Source organism: Ptychodera flava, unplaced genomic scaffold (assembly GCF_041260155.1).
Source record: "Ptychodera flava strain L36383 unplaced genomic scaffold, AS_Pfla_20210202 Scaffold_49__1_contigs__length_964681_pilon, whole genome shotgun sequence".
NCBI lineage: Eukaryota > Metazoa > Hemichordata > Enteropneusta > Ptychoderidae > Ptychodera > Ptychodera flava.
Window position 1 is genome coordinate 912,993 of NW_027248371.1, and position 27,608 is coordinate 940,600.

General features: G+C 34.5%; 1 protein-coding gene across 1 annotated transcript in view; it reads left to right on the forward strand.

The window, feature by feature from the left end:
• The window catches only part of LOC139128322 (probable E3 ubiquitin-protein ligase HECTD2), a 41,195-nt gene that overhangs the window by 2,718 nt on the left and 10,869 nt on the right, over window positions 1–27,608 (forward strand). The window contains 8 exon segments of the mRNA XM_070694117.1: window positions 15,247–15,512; window positions 16,280–16,382; window positions 17,023–17,177; window positions 19,440–19,485; window positions 22,663–22,772; window positions 25,064–25,212; window positions 25,525–25,648; window positions 26,245–26,341. Of these exon segments, the coding sequence (XP_070550218.1) occupies window positions 15,247–15,512; window positions 16,280–16,382; window positions 17,023–17,177; window positions 19,440–19,485; window positions 22,663–22,772; window positions 25,064–25,212; window positions 25,525–25,648; window positions 26,245–26,341 (1,050 nt within the window).

The following is a 27,608-nucleotide window of genomic DNA, read 5'->3' on the forward strand; positions in this document are numbered from 1 at the left end:
TATTACTGCTGTGTAGTTATTGGAATAAATAAACATTAATTTACATGTGAATGAAAACAACATAATTTTGATAAATATAATTGGCTGCAGGGCAAGTCAGGGAGGTAAAAAATGTGAAATGACGCGTGCCGGAAGTACAGTCTTTTCAAATCATAATGATTGAATGAGAGGTAGAATTTGCTTCTGGTGTATCTTAGACTTAAGTGACAATAAAGTACATGGAGACATTTCAACGCCCCCCCCCCCCCAAAAAAAATCCCAAAGACACAAATATAAAACCTACATATTTATCGCTTTTTCCAGTTTCCATGCTGCTCTGATTGCACTGGTTCAATGGACATACTTAGACATCAGATTTCTACCTAGGTATTTCAAACATGTCCATTGTTAACATTGATAAGGTAATTTTCTTTGAGTGTTGTTGCTCCCAGACACAGGACCATGCATAACTCTATATGAAACAAGTGTTTTAAATTTTACAGCCGCAAAGTTCCTCTCTTTTCTTCTCTTTTCATATTGATTTTATGTCATTCTGTAAGTTAATTATATATCGTTCGGCATCATGAGACATTCTGATTGGGAGGTCAAGCAAACCTTTGGTCTCACTGACATGTAGAACAGACAAGCAGAAAACAATGATGTAACTTTAGGTAGACAAGAAATATCCCTGTAAACTATTGATCAAAGTGCCAAGATCAGCGTGAAGGTATTCTCTGTCACTTGACACTCATCATGACATTATTGTGTGTTCGTGGTTTATTTTTAAGGAAAATATTTAAGCAATAATGCACACTCCGGCGACGGTACCACGAGATTTTGACCAGTTCGCGACATATATGCACGAGCGATAGTGATATACGGAGTGAACTGGTCAAAATCGAGTGGTATACCGTCGCTGGGTGTGATTTATTGCTATTATATCATAACAGTATATTGAATTCTGGCATAGAACGTCAAAAACAGGATATTTTCTCTTGCCGGGGGTTCACGCATGTGCTAACCGTGGTATATCGTTAATTACCACGGTTCTTTTCACGTCTCTACCAATCAGATCACCGAATTTGCACCATCAATATACTGGTATGATATATAATACATGGTATTTTATGATAAGAATGAACAGAAACTTCATCTCACTGGTTTAAACGACATCTTGGAAGCAAAACAGAACATTATCTTACAGATAGTGATGAATTCAAATTTAACTTAATAGATAAAAATTGCCAGTGACTCTTTGAACAACATCAAAGTGTATATGATCACTGTTACATCTTAAAAGTAAGTACGCTGTTCATTTTTCTTGTTTTCAAAATTGGACACCTGTTTTGAAAATGTAAACGTACATTTAATAATTTCATGTGAATTTGAACAGATTGTCCACCAAACGCAAAAACTTCCATTGATTTTTTGCACAAATCCATCCTTCAACCTATCTTTCAAGGCTGGGCCCAAAATTCAACTGAGATCAGTAAAATCAGATGTGAAGAACTGCATCAGGATCAGTTTAAAAAGTACCTAAATATAAAGATCACATAAAGAAAGCTACCGGTACACATATCACAATTTTAGAAAAAAATTTCAGCTGCAAGGGTGCAGGTTTTGAAGGCTGCCAACATTTACCAACTGATAGTATGTACACTGAATCCTTTGGTATCGGTTTAAATCTTTTGTTGAAGTAAAAGCCCAAGGGCTTCTCTAGTGCATTTCTCAAGTGGATATTCATTAGGCTATAGAGGGACAATAGCTGATACTTTGGAAATGTTTCTCTACTAGTCCTGTTCCACTGTAAAAGCATCGTGAATCGCCTTTTATTGTGCATTTAAAAACACCCTTCAGATAATCAAACAAGACAAAAGCATAGAATCAACAATCACAAATAGACAAAACAAGCAGTGAATTGTTTTCTTAAAAACGTGTGTAACAGCTTAATTTTTTCGTTTAGCTCTTTTAAAAGACATTTTGTCCTTTTATTTTCAACGTCTATTTGAATTTTCATGTGTTTCCTTAATAGTGTATGTTATCTGCAATTACCGCTTCACATTTCTAAGCATTAGAGCCTCCATAGCTTTAGATTTTTTTCATCATTTTGTTTTACTGTGCAGCTGTGAAAGTAAAGGACATTGTGTTCTTCATCATGTCAGAAACTTGAACTCATTCTTACACATTGAGGAGATACAAGACTCTGACACCACATCTTTCCATGCCAGTTCAACCTGGCAAAAGCATAACCAGTAAAGAATGAACAAAATTTGAACTTTTGTAATGAGAAAGAAATTCAAAAAGCATTTTTGACACATACATTTCACGCTAATATTCATTAGGAATTCATTGTCAAAAGAATATTGAATATTGAATATTGGATAAGATGATACCAATTATCTGCCAAAGTAGAGAAAATGTACCAATGATTAAGGTACTTACTTTCCACTTTACCATGGGCAACAACAGCGTCCATTTCTTTGCAATAATGTATGTGATTGTTGCTAGGATACATATATGTGGACTATTGTTCTGTAGCCAAGTATTGTTTTGTCAAGTTTGACTGTTTCATGTCAAATAAGATCAATTTCTAGATGTCTTTTTTCACAAAGTAGTCTGCGATGGGAGTAGATTTTTGTATATTTTTGCTGCACAGAGTTGCGATGACAAACAATAAACTAATCTTTCACGATATATGGTTTGTGTAAGTCAGGTCCAGAAGTCCATCGACCTACCATACATATGATATACCATCCGCTGATTTACATGTTGATCTGAAATATTACAATGAAGGAACAATATACTCATTATCACTTTTTTATGTTTTTTTTCCTATCATATCAACTTTCTCAGGAAGTTATTTTTCTAAAAAAAATTACAGATGATCACTCTACCTTCCGTCTTATAACCATTTATGGATTCCCAAACCAATATAAGAGATTTTAGGTTTTTATGTAGATTAAAGTCTGCAATACCCAAACACTGCATACTTATAGTGTCATGCCAGTTTTGAATCATACCAATATAATTCTAATATTTTTTCCCTCTTTATTATTATATTGGAGCTATGAAGCTTGATGTAGATGTATAAAAATGAATGCTGACTCGGCAGTATATATTAAAGGCAATGTGAATTTTGTGTCAGTCTAGATAGCCATGCTTTTCTAGACCTGTAATCCAATAATTTTATTAAGTGTAAAGAAATTTTCAGAATAGTATCATCAGATTCTTGACTATTTTATTGAGTTTGAATTCATTTAAAATGTTTGTGTATCATGGACTGTGTACATGTATCTATAGGAGACATGAAACAACATACCCTTATCATACATTAGTAAGGGAAAACCCCATGTAGAAATCTATGTATTTATCAATAGAAATTATGTTATGGTGACGCTGAGATAACAGTTCTGTGCAAGCTACAGTATCTGATTATCATGGATTTGTCAATGATTTGTCTGAATGCTAATTTCATTCCCCATACAAATGATTCTGATGAAGATGGAGTCGTCTTCATAAAATATGTCAAGAGATCCCTACCAATTCATAAACAGACTATATAGTCTGAGTGTACATTTGAATTTCAATACAGAAAATGTCTGATATAAAATTTAACAACGTAGTCTGGTTAAATTTGCAGGACTGTGCTATCAATGCCAGTGGTTTCTTTTTGTTTCTTCAGATTTTTTTCCTGAGAGGTGAATATATTTAGGCCCCCCCAAAAATTGATTTGTTTCTGGTCATGGCGTGCATCATTTCAAAGTGTGCGCGTCAACTCTTTTTTTTCCTGTTTTTCATTTTCCCCTATGGAAAGAGGGAAAAATGTATCAAGGAGAGGTCCTAGATACATTGTCCTTGATAATGAACAAGCACATTGTTTATTAAAATGTTTGTGACTGTAACATCCTGTCCTGTTCACCTCGTTAATTATTTATTTGATTTTGATGACTCAAGTCCATCAAAAATAAAAAAAAAATTGAAAAAAATCGCGTCACCGTATCATTTTTGCCACATGTCAATGACCAGAAACAAACCTATAATTTTTTTTTGGCCTTAAATAACTTTGAATATTTCATAATTTAAAAGTGGAAATTCATTAGCTTTCTAAAATCAATATCCTACTGAGAGTATCAATAGTGCCAATAATAATATGAGCCACTGGCTGATAATCAAATCCAGAAATAGCCATCAATTTTATTTTGAATGACTGCTGCCGTAAATGTCATTTGCTTACGTCATCATACAGCAGGTTGTAATTTACTAGTAAATATTTTACCGCTTTCCTTTATCACATGTAGACCATAAAAACAGAAATGTCAAACTCACACATGATATTACAACAATATTTGATGATGATTATCATTAAAACAAGTGAAGGCTCAATAACTCCTCCGCAATATTGCACAGGACAATGTCATCCTCTTGTATCAAAAACACCTTTTAATTTCCTGAGTAAATTGCTTTGTAAGGAAATTTGAAAGTGCTAAAATAGCACGTCTTTATACATTATATAAATTCTACATGTAACAAAATATAAGGTAACTTTACATTTCATGAGGAACTGCACATTTTTGTCCATAGTTAATTATGAACAGTGGATGAAAAATGTGACTGATTTTTTTTTTGCAAGTCAATATAGAGTTTAACTATTACATAGCTGTTTCTCAGATGTTAATTTATACAGATTTTGGATTCAAGTTAGTCTATCATGGTCAGATATTCAGTTTTACAGTGTACATTGAATTTCAAACATACAGTATATGTACAAGACTGTAACATGGTTTGATGGTCATCCTCCACACACTTGAAAAGTTTCAAAGTCCAGCAAGTTGCCGTAATCGATATGTCCAAATGAACTGATTCTATAGACAAAGCTTTGTTTTTATCAGTGTTTGTACAAACCTATAGCAGTTGCTTGCATTGGTTTTTGATGGTCATTTATTGCAATGTATCCCATTAGGGGCACGGTTTCTTTCTTCAATAATGGTACTTTGATATCAAAAAAGTAACACAAATTTTGCTGTTTCAATCCTTGAATTGTGTTTTTCAATTGTATTCTTCAATGTCATGGGGATTTCACGGCAAACTTCAAGTTCAGCTATTCATCACTTTACTCTTTTTAGACCTCCAACCTGTGGCATAGATACAGAAAATTGGTACAAAATTCTAAAACCAACACATCATCATACTTCTCTTTAAGACCCCCATATTTCCGGTGGAATAGCCCGACCAGCCATATAAATTAATGATCCATATCTTTTAAGGTCATGTTAATTAACAGATCATGGCCAAGTATCAATGTCATTCAGCAAGTGTAATTTCTCATGTCAATTTTACTTTGGCACATAGTTTCATTGGTACTTATTAATTAGTAGTAATTCCTCGTCGTTGAAATCTGAAATCAGCCAGTAAGACAACTACAAATATTTAATTGTGGGCAAATATTAATTGTTATCTTATCAATAGAGTATTATACAGATTACTATCAGTTGTACTTGTCTTCTGCTATCAGATCCCAGTGAAAAGTGTGTGGCAGATAACATTGTAAACATCCCACATTCAATATTTTCTCAGATCAATAATGATAAGACACACAAATCGGCTGTTGTAATATTTATCTTTGCCAAACATTTACACAAAGATGTGCATATAATTTCAAAGTAACCATCAAAGGTATAGAGTCCAACAACATTGAACAGGAGCACCAGGCTACATGATGCCAATTGAGATACAGTACCTGTGCGGTACCAGGGAAATTTTATGTTCCAGTAAAAACCATCAATCAAATATATTTGAAGAACTGTAAAATTTGACAGAGAAAAAATCAAAATAATATATTGTTTAATGATTTAATAAGGTAATTCTATATTTGTGATCCAAACTCCTCATCAACACAAAATACCCATAGCAGGTAATTGTATCAGTTATTTTGAAATTTGTTTCAGAACCAAATAATGTTTATCTACAACATCTCCTCGGGTACTCTTTGCTCCTATCAAACCTCAGGTTGATCTACCGTAGTACAGTGCACACTGCTATTTACCAAGGAGAGGTCCTAGATTAGAACAATGTCCTTGATAATGAACAAGTACATGGTTTATTGAAATGTTTGTGACTGTAACATCCTGTCCTATTCACCTCGTTAATTATTTATTTGATTTTGATGACTCAAACTCTGAGATCTAGTGTGAACAGTTGATAAACATCTGTATATTTAGTGTTGACAAGTTAAAGAAAATGCCTGAACACCGTATATTTGCCTGACTGCACAATCTCCATTCTGATTGTAATGTGCCACATAAGTACATGTTTGGAAATATCTAGGTAACTGTTTGTGCTTTGGAGAGTTAGACGTTGTTGCCTTAGGTGCAGGGCAGGACTGTAATCATTTTAATAGGATGGAGTTCATGGTTTGATATTGTGCAAATACAAATTCATGACCACCTGACCATGATACAAGTAGTGAAATACGCATACAGTGTACATCTTTAAGGTAGCTACATACCTTTTAGACACTTTCAGATTTTTATTTTTTTCTCAATTGAACACGTCCCAAACCCCAATAAAGTATACATTTTCTGAAAGCCCTGATATAGAGCTATCCGACCAAGCACAGTACACGGTCATTATTTGCATAGGAGTCACGTGACAAGCGTTTTGCTGAAGCTTCAAAAAACCGGTTTTTCCCGCCTTATGCGAACACGCTGCAAGATTTCCGGTTGGAATTTCTTCATTGACAAGCCTTGACAATACATGTATACTCAAAACTCTGTCTGGGATTTTCTTTAATGCCTTTGTTTTTTTTTTAATTCGCTCTTGAAGGTGTTAGATTAAGTTGCTTTTCAAGGAGTTTTAAATTATCACGCCATATAATTTGAATGGAGCCTCCGGGAAAAAATCGCAGACACGGTTTTGAAGTATATTGTCAAGGCTTGTCAATGAAGAAATTCTAACCGAAAATCTTGCAGCGTGTTTTGCATAAGGCGGGAAAACCGGTTTTTTGAAGCTTCAGCAAAACGCTTGTCACGTGACTCTTATGCAAATAATGACATGTACTGTGCTTGGTCGGATAGCTCTATATCAGGGCTTTCAGAAATGTATACTTCATTGGGGTTTGGGACGTGTTCAATTGAGAAAAAAATAAAAATCTGAAAGTGTCTAAAAGGTATTTAGCTACCTTAATGCCATTCATGACAACAATAAAACTGGATTGGAGAGAAGTTGAAAATATTTTCATGTAATCATGACAAGCAAGTGTTGGCAATATGACCTGTATCTATTTTATTGGAATAATTCTTCAGATATAGACAATAAAAATATGGTATGATTTAATGACAGGAGGTTTTCATAGTCTTACATTGAAATTTTGCGACAAGTGTGTCTTTTTATTTATAACCTGTGGAAATCTATGCACTTGCTGATTCAGAACAAAAATATTCTAACCAGTACTTTGGCCTAAATTTGTATTCCTTTCCCTGTCAAAAACAGAATGTATCACCATAACATCTGATAAACTTATTCAAAGCAGTTATTTATGAGAAACATTTTATCTGCACTCTCACTATCATCTAATTCATAAGAATGAATGAACCAAGATTATAAATAACAATCTGAAAAAGGATTATCATTTCAGTGCAAACAAATTTCTTGCGGTGTCATTTTGTGTCTTGATCCTTTGCATTATATCAATAGTTTTAAACTACTCAAGTGATCAAACCTTTGTCAAAGCTAAGCCTAACTGTCTATATGTAGAAAGCAGTTACTGAATTCCTTGTTGCCCAAACAGACGTATATTTACACTGATGGTGGGAAGGATTGTTTCAGAGTATGTCTATGCAACAGTGAGGTGAAAGTATTGTATAATGATGACCTTTGACCCACTGCGATTTGTCTGGGACGTTTTCTAAATTTAAGCTGGCTCAGAAAGGTTTGCATGGAGATCTGGTTTTGACTTGAAAAATGTATGATACATGTATATTGGGGAACAATTGATGGATTTATGACAATGGCACAATATTTTGTGCCAGCTGATTCCTTTGTACCAAATGACTCTGGATTTATCCTCTTCGAATAAAGTTAAATCTTTTGAACATGTGTACCTCAGTTCATTGGTACAACCTGCAAACACAAAACAAATTCAAGTTCAAAATTCTGTGATTATTGATGTCAAGCGCTATTTGATATTTCTATATAAACTTTCATCTTACTCAATCACGTATGGGCAATGTGAAGATAACACATCGATACCCAATGGAACTTTTTATAGACCCATGTGGTTTGAAGATCATGAAGTATAATATTTACCTTCAACAGCTACTTTCAAAGTGTCAGCCTTATCTATATAATCCTTTATTGTCCTCCAATACCTGTCAGTGTTATGATGTTGTAAACTTGGCCAGAATTTATATTTATGACCGGAGACATAAAAGTCACCAGTAAAATCTATGAAGAACCAAGGGCAATAGATAGGATTATTCCATGAGATGTTAGTCACAGAAAATAAATCATTATGATTTTAATTATTGATTATAGAATCAATCATCAAAAACTTCTGTTGTCATCTGACGTACATTTAGAACTATTTTCTTTGTTTAGACATTGTTGAAGTGTGTTTGTTTGGGTGTTAAGTGTGTTTCTATTGATTTTGCAATGTTTCTCTGCCATTGCCGTCTGTGCGGTATTTCAAGAAGCAGCTGAAGATAATGCCATTGTTCTGAAATTTTGTTTAAGATAGACCATTCTTGTTGTGTTTGGTAAGGGCTGTCAATAAAAAGCTGATGCATAAGCAATGTAATTCCTTAGTTTTCTGTAGCTCAGACCCCATCCCTCACCCGTCAAAAAGTTTTTATGCAAAATGGAAAAAATCGATGTGAAAGTGATGTCTCCTCTTACACATACACAAGCTTCTGCAGATCCTTGATATACAAGTAGTATAAGTCTACGCAAGAAAATATGTATAACAGCACGACACATGAATCAAATGCAACTCATTTACATGTAGAATTCAGTTTGTGAAGGTGATTGAATATTTTTAACAATATCTTGCGCAGAAAACCATTTGATACATTTTAAGGGCAAAAATAGTCAGCACATCAACTCTCAATTCACAATTATCTTTTCAGAAGCTTTTTTTCCCTTCATTTTGTTAAGTTTGTATTCTTGATGAACATTGCATGAACAAAATAAGATTCTGTTCTTGCAACTCAGGTGTACATATATCAATTTTGACCAAAAGATAAAATTGGGACTCAGTCACTCCCCGGTCCTCGAGTTCTCCCCTTCTCCCAATATTGCCACAAGGTCTTATTTAGTTTAGAAAATGAATTGAAAATCCTTATGCAATTTTTATGCTCACACAGCAAAATGAGCTCTTACTGCGTTTCAATCAAAGGAATTTATACACATGTCGATTCAAAAGAATTTTAAGGATCGACTTTGGGGACGAGTTTGCTGGGGTAAATCAATTTTTTAAAGTGCTCTATAATAAGGGATATTCTGATGGCCTTCCAAAGCATATGATATCTATTTTAATTTTTTTTAATGAATTAATAAGACAAATTGTTGTTCTGTATGGATACTGTAGTCAAGATCATCCATGAAGACAGTGTCTGTGTGTAGTATAACTGGTGTCAGCATATGATGGTTGTCAGTGTATGATATGGTGAGAGACAGCCGTAACGTGATTGATGTTGATGTACACTGTAATATGATGAGTGTCAATGTATGAGATGAGAGTTTTAGACTGTAATATATGTATTGTGGGTGTCTGTGTTTTATATAATTGGGGTGTATAATATGATGGGTGTCATCATGTTTGTTATACCGTATGTGTTAAATCTTACTGTACCATTTTTTGGTCTGGTAGATCAACCATCAACTCATTAGCTTACCTTGTAGAAAAACTGTCCCTGCCTTCATTTTTGCTACCTGTGAGGTGGAAGGCAGGTTTTTTCGATATCTTTTCTAAGTATAACTAGTGGTTTACATCAAAAATGCTTCAAAATTTACAAAATCATGGACAAAGAAAGCAAAATGTTCAATAGCAAAACTCAATGGCAGCGCAAAATTTATTTTTATGATTTTTTTCCTGTCAAAGTAAGATTTATTTTTCGTTGTCTGATCAGCGACTGGAAAACAAAAAACGCCAAACTTAACCACTTTGTCTCATTGACACACATCACGAGATACCAATGCCTGATAATACTAACAATTAATAAATTAATTGCTTTTCAATGTCAAATTCATGTATTACCTATATTAAGAAACATTATCTGAAATTGTCTCAGGAAGTATAATGTCTTGTGAAGCACTCCATTTGAGAAAAAGAAGTGCATTTAATTTATTAATAGCAACAGAAAATGGACAGTGGAAGATCAGAAGTGCAAGCATTACGTAGAGTCTTGGTTGGGTAAATTTACTGTGAAGTAAATTTTTGTGAAGACTTTGCTCTTTCAACAAAATACAGTTGATTGATTGAAATGACATTTAGCCCTTTGGAAAAATCAATAATGACTTTATATATTGATTGATTGATTGATTGATTGATAATGACTTAATATTGAGAAGCTGACAGTCTGTTACATGTGTGCTGGTAATTCATCTTCTTAATGGCTAGGACCAATCTGATATATAAAGTGTCTTTCTTATTATGTACAAAAGAAAATTAATTGTGTCAAGGAATTCTGCAATGGCTCTGTGAGCACATATCTTTGTTAAATGTAATTAGAATAAAATTTATTTTCATCGCGGACCAGTGCAAACTTTTTCACTTCAAAGTTTGTGATAAAAAATGCAGATTTGTCAAACGTAAATGTTATCATTAGAATGGATTGTACATACTTTCAGGTTACCATGGATATTAACTACTGGTACCGGTAGTTCTTCATTCAGTCTATCAGCTTCACACTGCTTTGTAACTTTAAATTATTTTTTGTTGGAAGTGAGCAGTCACAGGCTGATTGATGGCAGTTTGCAAGTGTTTTAATGAGCTGAGGCAGCGTCATTTGAAATTTTATTGTCGGTGAATTGGTAGTTTTTTCAGGTAATAAACTGCTGCTGATGACAGTTTGATGGATTAGTTCATCATTTCTACCTGTGAAGTATATCGCCCCACAACAGTATTGAATACTTTGGTCACACTCAGCAGAGCAGACTTAATAACATAAGTAAAGAATGGTACAACACTGTACCAGGTGTATCCCATAGCTTTTACCAGGTAGATCTACCTAGACACAAGGTGATATATTTAAGCAATAAAGCACACCCAGCGATGGTATACCACGAGATTTTGACCAGTTCACGACATACCGGTATATGCACAAGCGATACCAAGTGCATATATGAAGTGAACTGGTCAAAATACCGTCACTGGGTGTGATCTATTGCTATTATATCATAACAGTACATGTATATTGAAATGGCATGAAACATCAAAATAGGTTTTTGCTCTTGCCGAAAGCTTGCGAGTGTGCCAACCGTGGTATATCGTGAATATACCACAGTTCGTTTCACGTCTCTACCAATCAGATTACTGCATTTGTGCCATCAGTATACTGGTATGATATAATACCAAATTTTACATTGACTTACGCATTTAACACACCTCCCTTGGTGTTAATGTGTCATAGCTGAAAGGTATCAGATTGATTAACACTTTGAGTGTCAAACTCACTTTGCATTGCCTTCATGTAAATAAAACCCAAACAATTTTTTCCCAAATTATTTTTAACAATTTTGATTAAAAGAGTCTGTTTAGTCCAAAATTATTAAAAGGATTACAGAAAAATTCATAAAAACTACTAAAATGTTACACTACAATTTCAGTATCTTACAGCACTCAAAGGGTTGAAGAGAGCTATTTTGACAAATTTTCAACAATGTATTTTCTGAATAATAATCAAACTTCATTGAATGCATGTACAGCAGGGACTTCCAGTGAATTGGTTGCTTGAAATAATATTATCTGGAAAATAAATTCTAACTCTTCAACATGGAAATGTTCAAGTGCTGTGCTGTGCTCACACTTGTATTTTGCAAAGCAATGCATTTGTGCAATATTCCCTTGAATTAGAGAAATTCACCTGAAGTGAAGCAATTCACATCTTCTTTCCATTGTACAAGCAAGTTACCACAATAGAAGGATTGAAATTATAAGAAACTGCATTGTTCAATAACAGCAATAATCACATAGTTTGTTGATAATGACATTGGAGAATTTACCAATACATGGTTCGTTGGCCTTGGTTTATAATGCTTCACATGGACTGTAACTGAAAAATCTTTTCAGTGATTTAGAATTTTCAACATAAACAGCTTTATTCAAATATCCTGGCAGCTACATTTGTAATAGCATTCATCAGTTGAATTTCCTTAAAAAAATCCTTTTCAATCATAATGTTTCCGTTACTATTCTCTGTAACTTTCACCGCTAATGGGTTTTCTTTCATCAAAGAATGGAGTAGTTGTTCCGTTATTTTTATAAATACAAAATTTGGTTTCTCTATCTCAGAAACCATTCAGGGAAGATATATTGCACAGGACCAGTTTATAGACTGTTGGTAAACCCTCATCATGCCTGTTGTGCTTATATTGTTGTGATTGGTCATATAGTGCCTTACTTGGTGGATTCTTGCATGGCATGAGTGCTATGTATGTGAGGGACTGTTGCTTGATGGTTGAATGTTATGCAGCTGTAAAGCAAAGTCCAATGACACAAGCAGCCATCAACAGTCTGCTTTGTCATAGCGTTTTCATGTAGCAATGAAACTTTGGTGAAAGGTTGTTGTCTAAACTTCAGAGTCTAACAATCGTGTTTGGGAGGGTGTGGGTACGTCACAGACATTGCTACATTGTATTTCAACAGTGCCATATCTCATCTCAAAACACATTGAATTTAAATTTGTCACTGAACTGTTTCTTGATATATATAATGTCAACCTTCACCATATAATTTTCAGCATCACTAAATAATATTTGCATCAGATATATGGTTTGCGATATCTTTTCACCAAGCAATATTTTCTGAATATACTTGTCTGGCGCCAAATTCTATTGACTGCATTTCATCAACCAGGTTCTGTTGCTGGGTATTATATCCAGGTATTACAAGAATAAACATCGCCATAATATATTGTACGTGACAGTAGGAGTTAAAAGTTACACTCAGGTATCAAAACAAACAAGTCATGAACAAACAAAAAGACAATTTAACCAATGAATAACTCAAAAATGAATAATACAAGTAAATAAATAGGTAATAAAATAAGTAAACAGACAAATAAGTCAATTAGAATTAATAAAAATGTTACAAACAAACAACAAACAAACAAACACGAATAAATAAGAAAGTTTTGTCAGATACAATATGATATGGTATTGTCTTTACAACTTTCAAGAGCAGTGTTTCCTGCCTAGATGCATAATGTGAAAATTTGCTTCAAGTGCTGCACTACAGATTATCCAGTCAAGGTGACATTGATAGGTTGTATGAAGATGCATTGCCAACCTGTAAGCCAAGGCCTTTATAACATGTAGGATCTGTCTCCTGGGATTTTTTTGATAAAAATTAGTCATTTTGTCTGAGCTGATTGAGGGAATGCCTTCTTTGGGTTGCAGCTCACTGCTGCATTTTGTATCACGAAAAGAAACATTACAAATAATTTATAAGATGAGTATACCTGTAGATAACATTTTCTGTGTATGTCTTTTTTTCATCGACAAAAGACTCAGAAAATTTGTGATAGCAATGGAAGTAAATGTTTTCTATGCACACAGTAAGCAAAGTGTCAACCAACTTTTGGTAAATTTTTTCTGTTTTTAGCTCATATTTGGTTTTGTATACAAATACCAAAAAGAGCTGATGAGTCGGTGGCGTCTGTATGTCTGTATATTTGTGGGTATGTATGTGTGGATGTATACCCATCACACACAAAGGCTCCCATACCGCCAAAGCTACCATCTCAGTATTTGGTGTACAGGTAGATGCAGGGGTTGAGATGTGAATTTGTTCAAATGAACACATCAGTGTCAAAAATGTGCAAATGAGGTAAGAAAAGTGAAATCCTGCAAATGTGCAGGAGTGATGGCATGCTAGTAAGAAACAGGCCAACTCCACTGATCTTGAGTCATTTCCTGTCATTGTTTATGAACTGTTACATATATAACAGACCTGCTGAAACCGTAGACAGTAGAGGGGGGGGGGGGGGGGGGGGGGGGGGGGGGGGAAGACTGTCTATACTCAAACTAAGAAGGGCTTGTTTCCTGCTATGCATGTTGCTAAAGTTAACCTCCAGTACCTAAAGTTTCAGACCTTCATTACTTTTGTCATTCTTGTTTTTCTGGTTTAAATATTTCTTGTTGTTTTTCTGGTTGTACTGTGCAGAAATCATTGTCATAACATCAACGTAGAATTTTCCTCCACTGAACAGATAGAAACAACATTTATTGTTGATCATTGGTAACCCATACTGGTATAAACCAATTCTGATCAAATTTGAGCGACACTATATAATTGCGGTATTTTTTTTTATGTAAACTGCAAATTCTTAGTATACTCTCAAAAGCATGTTCAATATCAAGTGATATTTGTATTTAGCTTGTCAACATCTTCTCAAATAAAAAAGCAATGTTATGTTTACATTTGAATTCTAGTCCGGACCAAAAGTCACCCGTCAACAATAACAATGCAGTCTACACATGTACAGACTGAGTTGTGTATCTCAACATACTTTGGAGAGCAGAACAAGAAACTGTAGTTGTCACTAAAATCTCCCCAAAAAATATTACGTCCACTGGCCCTTAAATCTTGTGGCTGTCCTGCAACAATATTGTTGTTGGCATTTTCTTCAGGTGTGACGCACCATCTGTCTGCTCAGTGCTCACATTAAGTGATGCCCAGTCCTCATTAATGTTATTAAAGTGACATTTTAAATTGTGGTCTTACCATTCCGATGATTAAAAGTAAATGTTTTGTTGTTTCCATGACGATTTAAACAACAGGTGTCATACATAATTCATGCGCGGACATTTAAAATGTTGTAATGCCAACCGTGTAATTATATGCAAACAAACAATATGCCTGTGAATTGTCCCATGACCTAATCATTGGAAAAGGTCAAATCAATATAATTCCTGAACAAAAGTATAGACAATGCTGTCATAATACCTTTACATGTATTATTAGTCATATAACTGTAAAAAGTTATTCAGACCCTTGAACATTAATGATTTACAAACCCTTACCGTTGGTGATCATTTTATGTTTTCTAGGCTCAAGACGGAAATGGCAGAAATGGCCGCTTTTCCGGCATTTCTAACTTCTTTTCGTTTGGGAAAAATAAATCAAAGAGCCACAGTAGCCACCATAGCACCCGGCCCGGATCGAACAAGGAATTGCCGCCAATAAATCCGGGTCAGAATTCCCTGGTCAACTCATCAGTATCCGGATCACAGTCAGCGCCGCCGCCGGATGTTCACTCTCCGGAAGTGGAACCAGAGCCAATCAATGTGAAACCAAGAACATATAAAGACTTCAAGTAAGAACAGGTTTCCACTTTGTTGCCATAGATACAGTCTCGCGAAATATTCTATCCTCTTTAAATATCTTTGAAGGAAATACCTCTTCTCTTCCTTGGCCTATTTTATTCCAATAGATTGGAAACTTTGCTTTCAGTTTTATTTCTCATAGACATGTATATCGTACACTGAAAAAAATTTTGTCCTAGGAACCAACATTTTGACCATAAAATAGTGCCAAAAAATGTCACGTTTAATATCATTGATCTAAATTCATCATGATAATTTCAAACAATGTTTTATTTGTTGTCATTAAATGTTGACAAAATTAACACTTTCCTTATTTCAGCTAGACAATGACAATGTACAGGGTTCTCAACAAGGGTTTGCTAGGGACGAGGCACCCTTATGATTTTGGAGAAATCTATTCATATGTTAATAACTGTACAAAGAATACATTTTCAAAACAAAAGAATATGTAAATTATGCATTGTTATGTAAATTTGTTGATTCTCTGTTTTTCCAATCTTTAGAGAACACTGATGTACGAGTATGTGTTTTTGCTTGATTTTGTGCACAGAATATTAGTTCTTAAATTAGAAATTACAACTGCTATACAAATGTCATTTTATCTTACAATAAATTTTTCACAAAGTATGTACCTTCAAGATAGTTTAACTATACATAAACTACTTTGTGAGATTAAAGATTGTGTTTTTTTTATCGATAACTGGATACCTTTTATTTAACCATTGTATCATCGACCATATTTCTCTTTTGTTCACAGAGATGAAATAGAAAAAGCCAAACTGTCGGGCAATTACAAATCAATGTTGGAATTTTACGAAATCACCTTCAGCTCTTTCCAACTTCTAAATGCAACATTCAAGGTATGAATATGTTGTAATAAATAATCTGGATAATAATTAAAGTCATTATTTAATCAATCAAGTTGATATGAATGAGGCTTCCGTTAACATTTTCTTGTGATGCAAAATTCATAATTTACCCAAGAACATTGGTCTCAGATTAATATTCATCATTGCCAAGATAGAAGTTGTATAAATAGGAAGAGCGAGACATGATTGCTTGATTGTGTTTTTCCAAGGGTATGAAGATCTCAAGTAAGGATGGCTTGAGTGGCATATTTAGATACATACAAAAGTGGATATATGAAGTTTAAAAAAGCTGATGTTAACACAAAATTGAGCAGTCACTTATTTTCGTTTTGATGAGTCTAATTTGACCATCAAACAAAAAAAATGTCATCATCAATATCTGTAAGAGTACTTTTTCTTATCTTTCTTTCCAGTATCGTATTCCTTTAGCATGATTATGATAGTCGCTTGAAATTCTTGCGCCATCTCAGGGACATCATTCATCATAATTATGGTGATTAATTTTATGATCATATGTACTCCAAGTAATGGGAAAAAATGAGAAATGAAATGTTAAATATCAGATGAAAATTTTTTGCCTAATTTTGTTGCAAATTCCTAGCAGAAGTTAAAATGGACTATTGCTTTACAGAAGGATCCAAATAGGGAGTACAAGACAATAGAAGACTCTGGTGTTAATCAAGATTATGTAAACTCAGTTTATGAAAGTATAGACTTGGTGTCGAGTGATATTAGGAAAGCTGTACTCAAAGCAGTCATAAATAGTCTTCTGAAAGACATGAAAAAGTAAGTACTATTACAGCACCCTGTCTTTCACATTTTTTAAGTGAATCTGTAACATGCAGTGTTTCATCAAGGATGGCATCAACAGGGCGGATTTTTCCCCTTTACCAGATTTCATGTGTTCTATTTGTATCTGTAAGGTGTGACTGGCACCATTTCATTGGGGGGAGGGCTGGTCACGCATTGACAAATTACCAGGAAGTGCCAACATATCAACAGAGGGGGAATCGCCCATCCCCCTCTCTAGATGAAACATTGAGCATGTTGCAAAAATAGTTTTGAACTGGCTTTCTGTACAAACTTATGTAACGTGTACGATTTTTAAAGGTTGTGAAATTCAAACTGACTTTTATGCAACGAAAACATAATTTACATTCATGTTTTATTGAAATGTATGTTGAGTCTTAAATTTCACTCCTGTTTCACTGTAAAACTACATAGGTCTACTGTATCTATTGAAAACAATGGGCATTCATATCTTCTTTTTTCTCTGCCATATGCAAGCCACCATTCAGAAATGAAATTACATGCTGAAACACAATATATTAACATTGTATTTGTGTAATGTAACGAAAGCTAATATTAGATTTTCCCAATTGAGATCCTGATCATAAAATACTTTTAAAGAGAGGGTGTCGTCGGAACTGTGCTCAAAGGTTGCCAGGGACCCCTACAACTGATGTAAACACTTTATCTAGGTTACGTTGGCGATTGACGAAAGTTAAAACATGTTGTTAACAATGAATATCGTAAAATTTAAATGCTGCAGCTCTGTTGACATGATGCATTTAGATATCATGCGTGAAATACATTGTTTGTAAACAAGAAAGTTGCACACGCACAGTCCCGACAACACCCTCCCTTTAAAATAGTATTATATTTGAAGATTCTGATTTCACAATATTTCAGTATTTATGGTATACCATTGCATATATAGACTGGGTATCAGCATTTTGAAAGTTGCCCCAGAACATAAAGCCATAGACTGAATGAGACTTGTGTTAAGTGACTTTCAGGCTTAAGGGAAATACACGCATGCTGTCTAAATATAGCCAATCAGGATGTTTGTAATCAGTATTTTGTAATGTATCACCTCATCCAATTTCGCGCTGAAAAATCTATACATTCCCGTGCTAGCGCTCTTGCCTTATCCCAGACACACTGTCATCTTCTCCTATGTTTTCCAGAATATGTGCATGCATCGGTGACACTGTCAAAAACACCCAGGGAAAAGTTGTCCAAACTGTTTACCAGTCAGTTACCAGTTTCTAAAACTTAACTAGTAACTAGCTCTTTGCATGTATCAGTGCCAAAATAACGCGCACCATGTGACCTTAAATCGATGAATCACAATATGGATATTGGATGAGATATGTTACAAGTTAAACTTTAATATAATAAACACTGCAGTGTCTGGTGTCAGGCACAGTGATCAGTTCAGCAACAATTTTTATCCACTTTTACCCACGGCACCATGTTCAAGTTGAAAGTTATCAAACTTCATCAGAATCCACATACAGCTAATCAGTCCTTCGTCTCCTCAGTACATATGTTTTGAATTACCCACAGTTCCATTGCATCAAATAACAGGAATAGCAAGACCCAGTGGACAGCAAAGGATGGTTGAAGTGTTTACTATAGAACGTTACATTTGTATCTTTGGAGCATGTGATTGATTATTCTGTCCTGGAAAGAAATTATTCATTCTCAATTTTGCCTTCAGCAGTTTCCATTGAGACTGCCAGACAAAGCGCGTCAACCATTGACTATCATTTATAGTATAGATTCGTTTTGATAGCATAATCATAAGCCCTTTCAAATAGGTCATCATTTGTAGGGAAAATGAACAGTAAACAATCAGCTTTAGTTGTCCCATTGTGGGAACACACTTCCCAGTTCTCTAGGGATTGCATTATCAATTGCTGGGTAACACTGTTCTACTAATTACTGTTTTAGCGGCCGATATTGCATGTAGGTTAACGGATTCAATGTCAACGTCAATGTCAATGTCAGTCAAACTTAATGAGTATTATACCACAGTCACAGTCTGTCTGTTTTCCAATCGAAGATAAAGATTATTTAGGTATTCCTACACAAATTTTCCACTATCCACTGTAACGTTCACCAGGGCATATCATTCTCAAGAGCAAAGCTTCTTCCTGAAAAAGAGGATACAGCAAAAAAAAAGGGAACTTAACTATTCCTTTAAGGTATATTTTCCTTCATGCTTGTGAAGCTAATATATTCATTTGTTTTCATTTGTAGACCACGCAATAAAGACGATCTGAGAGCGTATCTGATCCTTGTACAGGTAAGTTGTTGAAATCTCAGTGGTTAGGTGAGGAAATCAACTTAAGTTTAGATGGCAGTATTTTTGTCCAAACCTTGGTTGAGTAGTCTATTTTTGAGTGCAAGAGTTGCCAATGGTTTTAATTTTCCTCCCGGGGTTCAGTGACAGTGGTACTGTGTGAAAGTATTGAAAATATTGCTGTAATTGCTAACATTGCGGTTTGTATTTTCGCCAAATTAATCTGAGAACAGTTTGAAAACACTTCCTAGATCTAATTGTTGTACCATGAATTATATCGTCTGTATGTACGTATCACAGTAATTTTGTTAAAGTGATTTCATATCCATGGTGACTAGCTGATGTAGCTGAGTTCATCACCATAGTGATGAGCTAATGTAGCATAACTGATCTCTATGGCAACGAGCTATTTGAAGTGGTCACCATGGTGACAACCTGTTGATATAGACCAATAGTGGACTAGTCATGTACACAAATTACGGTACAAAGAACACCATCACGAGTAGCTATTCTCAGATATTAAATCTAGTCATTTTATCGTTACCTCATTTATGAATACCAGGTGTAAATTGTAGCTAAGCAAAATTTGGAGTTTCCACAGAATATTTTAGATCTCATTATCTGTTTAACGCAGTGTTGAACTCGAATTTTCAGATTTTCTTTATTCGGTAAAAGTAGAGTGCTAGTGCTTACATGTTGATCAATATTGAAAAGTGAAATGTCACCACCTGTTGCAGATTTCCAGTTTATGCAATGATTGAATGCAGTGTATGAATTATAGCGTTACTAAGCAGTCATTTGTCAGATCTGAGGGGGCAGATTGTTCATTGCCGTCTGTTAGATTTGCCACTTTTCCGTAATTTGTGTAGTTAGTCTAATTATCAATAAATTTTCAGCAGTAATGTCAGCAGTTTCAGACAGTCACGTATTGTGCATGTCTTTCGGTCTGTGTTGAGATTTTGGAGATACTGTCATGTGGAACTGTTGATGGCTGCCAATGCTCTAAAACCATAATTTTGAATTCATACGTTTTGGCTGAATATTTATAAGACACATAGAAATTGGTTATAAAATAGCATAATGTATTTTTGTGTTGTCTTCTTTGAATTTTGTCCAATGTACAATTATTTGGGTGAAACCCATGTAATTGAATGCAGTTGTTCAAAATTTCAACTTGAAAGTGATATCCAGCAAATTGGGCAGCTTCTATTGGTGCTTCAACAGGTGTTCATAACCATTATGCTAATTTGTCACAGTGTAAAATCTCACATAGAAGATGGATTTACTGAAGACTCAAAAATTCTAAGACAATAAGAATTTGAACGTACACCTTCCACTGAATGACAAAAGTGATACAGTAACCATTTCAGAACAGTGAAAATGTTTTTTTTTGTAACACAAGTATGACAATGTTCATGTGTGATTTTAATATTTTATTTTATGTGCTTACATTTCTTTGGCGAGAGAAACAACCTACCTGAGTTCCTTCTACTTTCGATATTCTTCAGTACACAATGAAGGACAGATTCTGCTTTGTAGACCGACAAAATAAAGTTGAAACGAAAGGAAATTAGCAGCCATCCATCACCTGATTTTGTACAGTTCCTTTTCTTTTATGTCCACACTCACATGCTGAGAGTAAATACACCATTTCCATCACAAATGGTTTCTCAAGGATGCGATGAAAAACGTAATGTGAGCCGATTGTGATTGTGTATCATATAGCCAAGGTTTTTATGCATTAATCGAAGGGTTCTCCAACTGCCCGTCTGGTCCATTATTTTTGGTTTCTAAGGGAACCGGCAATATATTCAAGAAATGATCAAATTTCTCCTTCATAAATTTTTACATCAAGTTGACCATGGAACAAGTGAATGTATGCAGTGTTGCAAACGTTAATGTAAAAAGACTTTAATTGCACTCTAGAAATTTGCTCTTTGTGTGTGTCGCAAATAGGGGTAATTTCACATCTTGTGCCAGACTGAAATTGAATCAACGAGGCACGTCGTTGTTTGACGAATGGAAAACCTCCATTTATGTGTCGTTTTCAGAGCGTGTCTGCAGAAATATGAAAATTGTCTTTTGATAAGGTTGTTAGTAATTGCCAAGTGTTGTGGATAATTATGCAGGAAGTTGTAAGCATCTGACAATATTAAATGCGTGCGTGTCTTTACAACAGAATTTTTAAAAATCCAATAAGACTCGATAGAATGGACGGTAATCAAAAAGGACGGATATTGCATACAAGTTTTTTTTCCAGTAATAGTTAGACATTTAATACAATACAGTAAATGTGCTCCTGTATTTAGCCATAATATCAACACTTGTATAGTATTATTAAAGCCGTAAAATGTTATCCCCGAAAAAAGGGAGTTTTTGATAAAGAAAATAATGATAGCGCTTTGGTTTTATAGTCTGCCGAATCCATAAAGGCAAAGTCCTAGGGTTCCCTTCAGAATAATCCTCAAGGCATCTTAATTGATTCAATTTGAACAGGTGTTTAGTAAAAAGAGGGCTTCTTTTTTCATAGCCAGTGTAGTGTTTCTGTTAATGTATTTTAAAATTGCAACCCGTGAAGGCTGAAGGTTAGATTCTGAAAGCAAAATCGATGATGAAGTCTTTTGAGTTCCATGGTGAATATTTGCCCGTAAAATCTCCAAGGATATAAGGAAGAGGTTAATTGATCCAGCTTTTAGCAAGAAGAAACCATTTCAATAGAACACAGTTGTTGACTCACTAGTTCTCTGCTTTCATTGAGATTTACCCAGCGTGATGTTGTTTCCCAGATTTGCAAAGTGGAATGAGTATTTGCTAAACCACCATTACAAAAATATTCAGAGGTCGTCATATCGTAGTTCCATCCATTAATGATAATTTCCATCCACAAAAGATTTTTTTTGTTCAATGTGTATTACTTTTAGGATTGAATAAATAGTGTCATAGGGCATCTCTCTCAACAAGTTGTACTGTTGTAACAATAAGAAATTTTCTCACAAATGCTTTTATTGTGACATGATTAAATTTTCTATGTTATCAAAATTGTACATTTTTTGATGTTTTGGGAAAGATGAGGAAAAAAAAAGCATATTGCTAGAAATGTTTGCTTCATCCACATTGGATAATTAATAATAATGATAAATGCGTTTACCTTTTTTTATGTTTGTTTTCTTTTTGTTACAGAATCCACAGTTTGTATCGACGTCAACCTATGTAATATTTGCACATTTACTTCGACAAATGGCTGCATTAACGGACCACGATCATCATTTCCTTGTTCACTGGTTCAAAAAGTGAGTATGTCTGTAACATCATCACAAAGCCCATCCTGTCTTTTTTGCAGCAAATTGTTCATGTCACCTGCTGGATCTGTCACGGCTAAAATGTTTAACCCATTCGCCATAATGGTGTGGCCTAGATCCATTGTCATAAATTGTTATTGCAGACCTGTTTACTTTGAATCGGGGGTGTACAGTTAATGAACAGAGAAGTCAGAATATTGAAAATCTTGGTGCTCATACAAACAATTGTAAAAGTTATGACACCATTTGCAGTTGGTCTTCTGAAAACTACAATGTGAAATCACATAGAATACAAGAGAAACTTGTGCTTTCTCTTGATCTGTGACTTCATCTTGGTCTAAGTCATTGAGTTGAGTGACATCCAGTGACAGCACAATTCATAACAAAACTATACTGTACCAAGTAAATAAAAGGGAACTTTTAATGTGAAAAATGTAAAATGATCCAGTCAAATTAATTATGTTAGAAGCAACTTCAAATCAGAAAAGTAAAGGTGCCTCTATAACAGATTATTAAATCAACATTAAAAAGATAGTAAACCTAAAATGATGAGTGTTGATGAGGTTTTTAATGAATAAAATTTTTTAACTATCGCCTGATGAACCATTATTGAGGATGTGATTATTGGCGATATTTGAAGCCAGATTTTCAGTGTCTCATAATTCTGGTTTAATGAGGCCTCCTTAGGAATATGTACATTGATCAAATCAGGTGTACACATTGACAAAATAAGAGCTAAAAGAATTAGGGGCAAAATATGAAGGTAATAATTCAAGTGTTAATGATCAAGTGCAATGTGAAGTTTGAATGAATTGAAAATACATAAATTATATAATGAATAATTTTTCCTTGTAAAATGACAATGTTTACTACCTGAAAGTGGCTTGAAAAAAATTGAGATTTAAATTTTAAATTTAAAACGATAGAAAATATCCATCTATCGAGGAGTTCATTCTGTTACATATTTCAAAAGTGTCTCATTGGTTATTTTTGTCCACAACTACATGTATACCAGTAAATAAAATCAAAAAGAGTGGTTTAAGTGAACTGTGAAGTGCTTCATGTTTAATTGACTCATTTCTGTTAAAACAGTCACTCTTACTTGAGAAAGCGGTATCTTTCAAGTTAATTCTTGCTTACTGGGAGAGCGTTTTAGTCTTGTTTGCAAAGATCTTATCATAGAAATACAAAGTCGCAACAGTTCCGCAGTGGCCTTCATCGTAAACAAGACCCTACACTTATGCTTTTCGTGATTGTATTTGCCATCTGGCTGTCTGCACATGTTAATACTATTACCTGTAGAGTATTTGTTGTTGAAAGCAAATGCCTTTTACCTGGGTTACCTATTGCACTGTAACACAAAACTTTCATTGTTTCTCATTGATCTTCATTGATCGACATTGGGCAGATCCTTTGATCAAGTCGTCCTTTAATACTTTCAATCAATACTCAGTCTGAATTGCATTCAGAATGCAAGTCATTCTGGTTCTTCAACCACAAGTTCATGTTTATGTCTCCCAATCATCGTGAAATTATTATATTACGTACGGCAGCATTTCAGTGAATCAAACGTTTTTACCACTCCTTGAAAATCATTTCAGAATTTCACATTTCAGCTGAACAGAAATTTGACACAAACCCAAAAATGTGGGGATGCTGAATTGTTATCATCCCAATGTATCATGTGGAAAAAGAGTTTGAAAATAAAATTTACTCATTGTCTTATCGACTCTGCTGTTACTTTTATTGGAATCTAAAGACTATTCTATAGAGTACTAGTCTATTTTCCACTTCAATTATGGTATACAAACTATAGAATTCTATATTTATCAACAAAATTTGTATCTTTGCAAATTTTTATTCTTTAGTTTCTCTTCTGTTGTACATATACTGTGGGCTTTTAGTTTGATGTGTGTATCAATTTGCAAATTATTCATATCTGGCCTTTATTCTGTGCAATATATATGGTGGAATATCACTTTAAAATTTCATCCAATCATGGCACTTATCATAATTTACTGTCAGAAGTGGCAGTTTCATTAAAGAAGTATATTCTAAACGGAATGTGTGTGCACATACCGGTACACCATGGTTTTCTCATCACTTCTCTCCCTTTTCTGGGAGTTTGAAGAGGCAAGCTCTTGTGTTTTGAAGTCAACCAATTCTCAGAAAGACTTAATTCCTTCGTGACTCATGTGTCTTTCTAAATATCAACTACATTCTTACACTGAGTAGTTCAGGTTTTCTAGAAGTTTGACTATTTTTCTTCCATTTTTTTGCAGACTGCCTGTGGAAAAGTTCAAGGCACTGGTACACAAATTAGTGCAATTCATATCAATACGTTTATTTCCTCCGGCTCGTGCAGAACTGCCATCCATGAATAAATGTTCATGGTGGATTCCTTCAGCAACCAAAGTTTTAGCACTTCTGAGTGAGTTATCTTCATTATTCATTTCTTTACGTATCACAACACTTCACCCCTTTGAACTCTGACCTCCCTGGTAACCTATGACCATACGGGGACCCTCTCGAAAGGACTGAAATGGTTACACATCTTATGCTGGAAGGACAACACAACAATATTCTTTATGAAAATTATAGTGTTTGTTTAAAGAAAAATCTTATAATGGTGACTCACTATCGGTGGTGACTGTTCATAGTTCATGCATTGTTCACTTCATTAGGTTCACATCAGTTTTAGTTTTGTAATATTTGCTAATGTGATTCTTTGATTTTCAAACAGATGCAGCCAACACCTTGTCTACACCTACGATCATACCATATTTGGAGTTCTACAATGAAACTCTGGATAATATGGATCTAATGTCCGAGTACTACGCCTGGCAAAATCCGTCCAAGAATCAAGTGTGAGTTAACCCACAGCCATGATTTCAATCTGTTGGCTCAGTACAATCTAATAGCAAAAACATGTTCTTCGACTTTAAGGGTTTTTCCTTCATTGGCAAGGGCTTATTTTGATTGATAAATTGGTGTGTGTGTGTTTGTGTATGTGTGTGTTTGTGTATGCAATTTAGGTAGGAACTTTGCAAGCTTGTGAAATGAATAAGGCTGTTGAAAGCATTCAGTCAATATTGACATCTACAAAAATACAGTGTCCCAGAAGTCAATTTTAGACTCTCACAGCCAAAAATCACCAGTGCAAATCAAATAGTCACCTGAATTTAGTGTTCCTTGGAAAAAAGTGAACCTTTAAGTTGTCAGCATTGTTGAAAATACTCTGTATTAAAAGAGAGTATGTGCAGGAGAAAAGTATGCATTATCATTATGTACAATTTGATATGGTGTTGTATTGCACTGGTATCTAATTTATGGCTAATCAGCAAATTGCTATTACACTGCCTATGTCAGAAGCTGGTAAATGACCAACAAAGGCAGTGCTATTATATATATAGGAAACGAGAAAATTTGTCCAACAGAGCCTGTTTCTTTTTGCTACTTTCAGGTTTTCATTTTGCCAGTATCCTTTCGTACTGAGTTTAGCTGCCAAGAGGACAATCATGCAGAAAGATTCTGAACAACAGATGATAGTCATGGCCAGGGTGAGTGTCTTTCTTTTTTCAAAATGATAAAACTGTTAATATCATTTCTTTTTGTAAAATTGTGGGTATTTCCTGAGATATTGAGGAATTTGTATTTTTTAAAGGGACAGTAGCTGTAATCGGGTTTGATAGTATTCTTGTTATTTTTCGTACAACTACAAGTTCTTCTTCCGTCACTCTTCAAGTATGTTAAAAACCAAAAGATCAGCTTTGATCCTTCAGTGAAGAAAATGGCCATATTTTTGTATCAACATGCGGTGTTCCCCCTTGAGTTTATGAGTTGGCCAAATCTGTTTCTCCAAGCTTTTCAGCCTTTTGCAACAGACTGTTATGGGGCAATTCACAGTCTCCCAAGCATATTAAAATATGCTTTTACCCCTAGGGCTAGTCAACATGTGTAAATGCTCTTTTACTCTGATACAGTGAGCTTATATCATATGATTATTACAAAGAGTTGATTATTCTGATGCAGTTGTCTCATCATGGAGTGTTGAATATGCTTGTTTGATTGCTTCATCAACTGAAATCCCTCATCCATATCCAGGAAAATTGTGTCGTCTGTGATGAGTGTCGCTTTCTACTTTTCAATCAAGGTTGCCATGCCAACCACTATAAACATTCCACATGACAAATGAACTGCCATTTCGGAACAATGGCAGCTTTTCAACAATTTTCAGAATAATTTCTTGTGTAAACTCTGACAAAAATTTTTACAAAATTAATTGTGACACCCAAGTCAAAAGGAGTAATGTATTAAAGTTGATGAAGATACACCTAATGGGGTGTACAAAAAAGACTAAGTTTATCATATTTAACCCTTTAACCTGGCAAATATCTCATTTAAATATAAGAAAAACCATATTTCTCTAAATTAGTAAGAGGTGCAACGCAGTGTTGTTTGGAAGGGATGAGAATTATTGAATTCTCAAGCATTGTTCATCCCTTACAAATAGCACTGTGTTACACCTCTTATTAACTTAACTTGTTTTTCATGTAGCTTGTAGTCATAAATTGATGTTTTATTTTTGAAATTTCTATGTGGAGTAACTCTTCCCAAATTACAAATCCTCAATGTCCCAGGTGAATGTTGAGTTTACCTATTCAATTTTCATATTGATGAAGACAGATTTTTATGGTTTTATTTGGAAACAAAGACATGATAATACAATTCAGGACATATAACCGGTAGATGCGTTGATGCTAACCTTTGACCTTTTAAAGCCATAGCAACGCAAATGAACCCAACAAGTTGTAAAAGTATTTCACT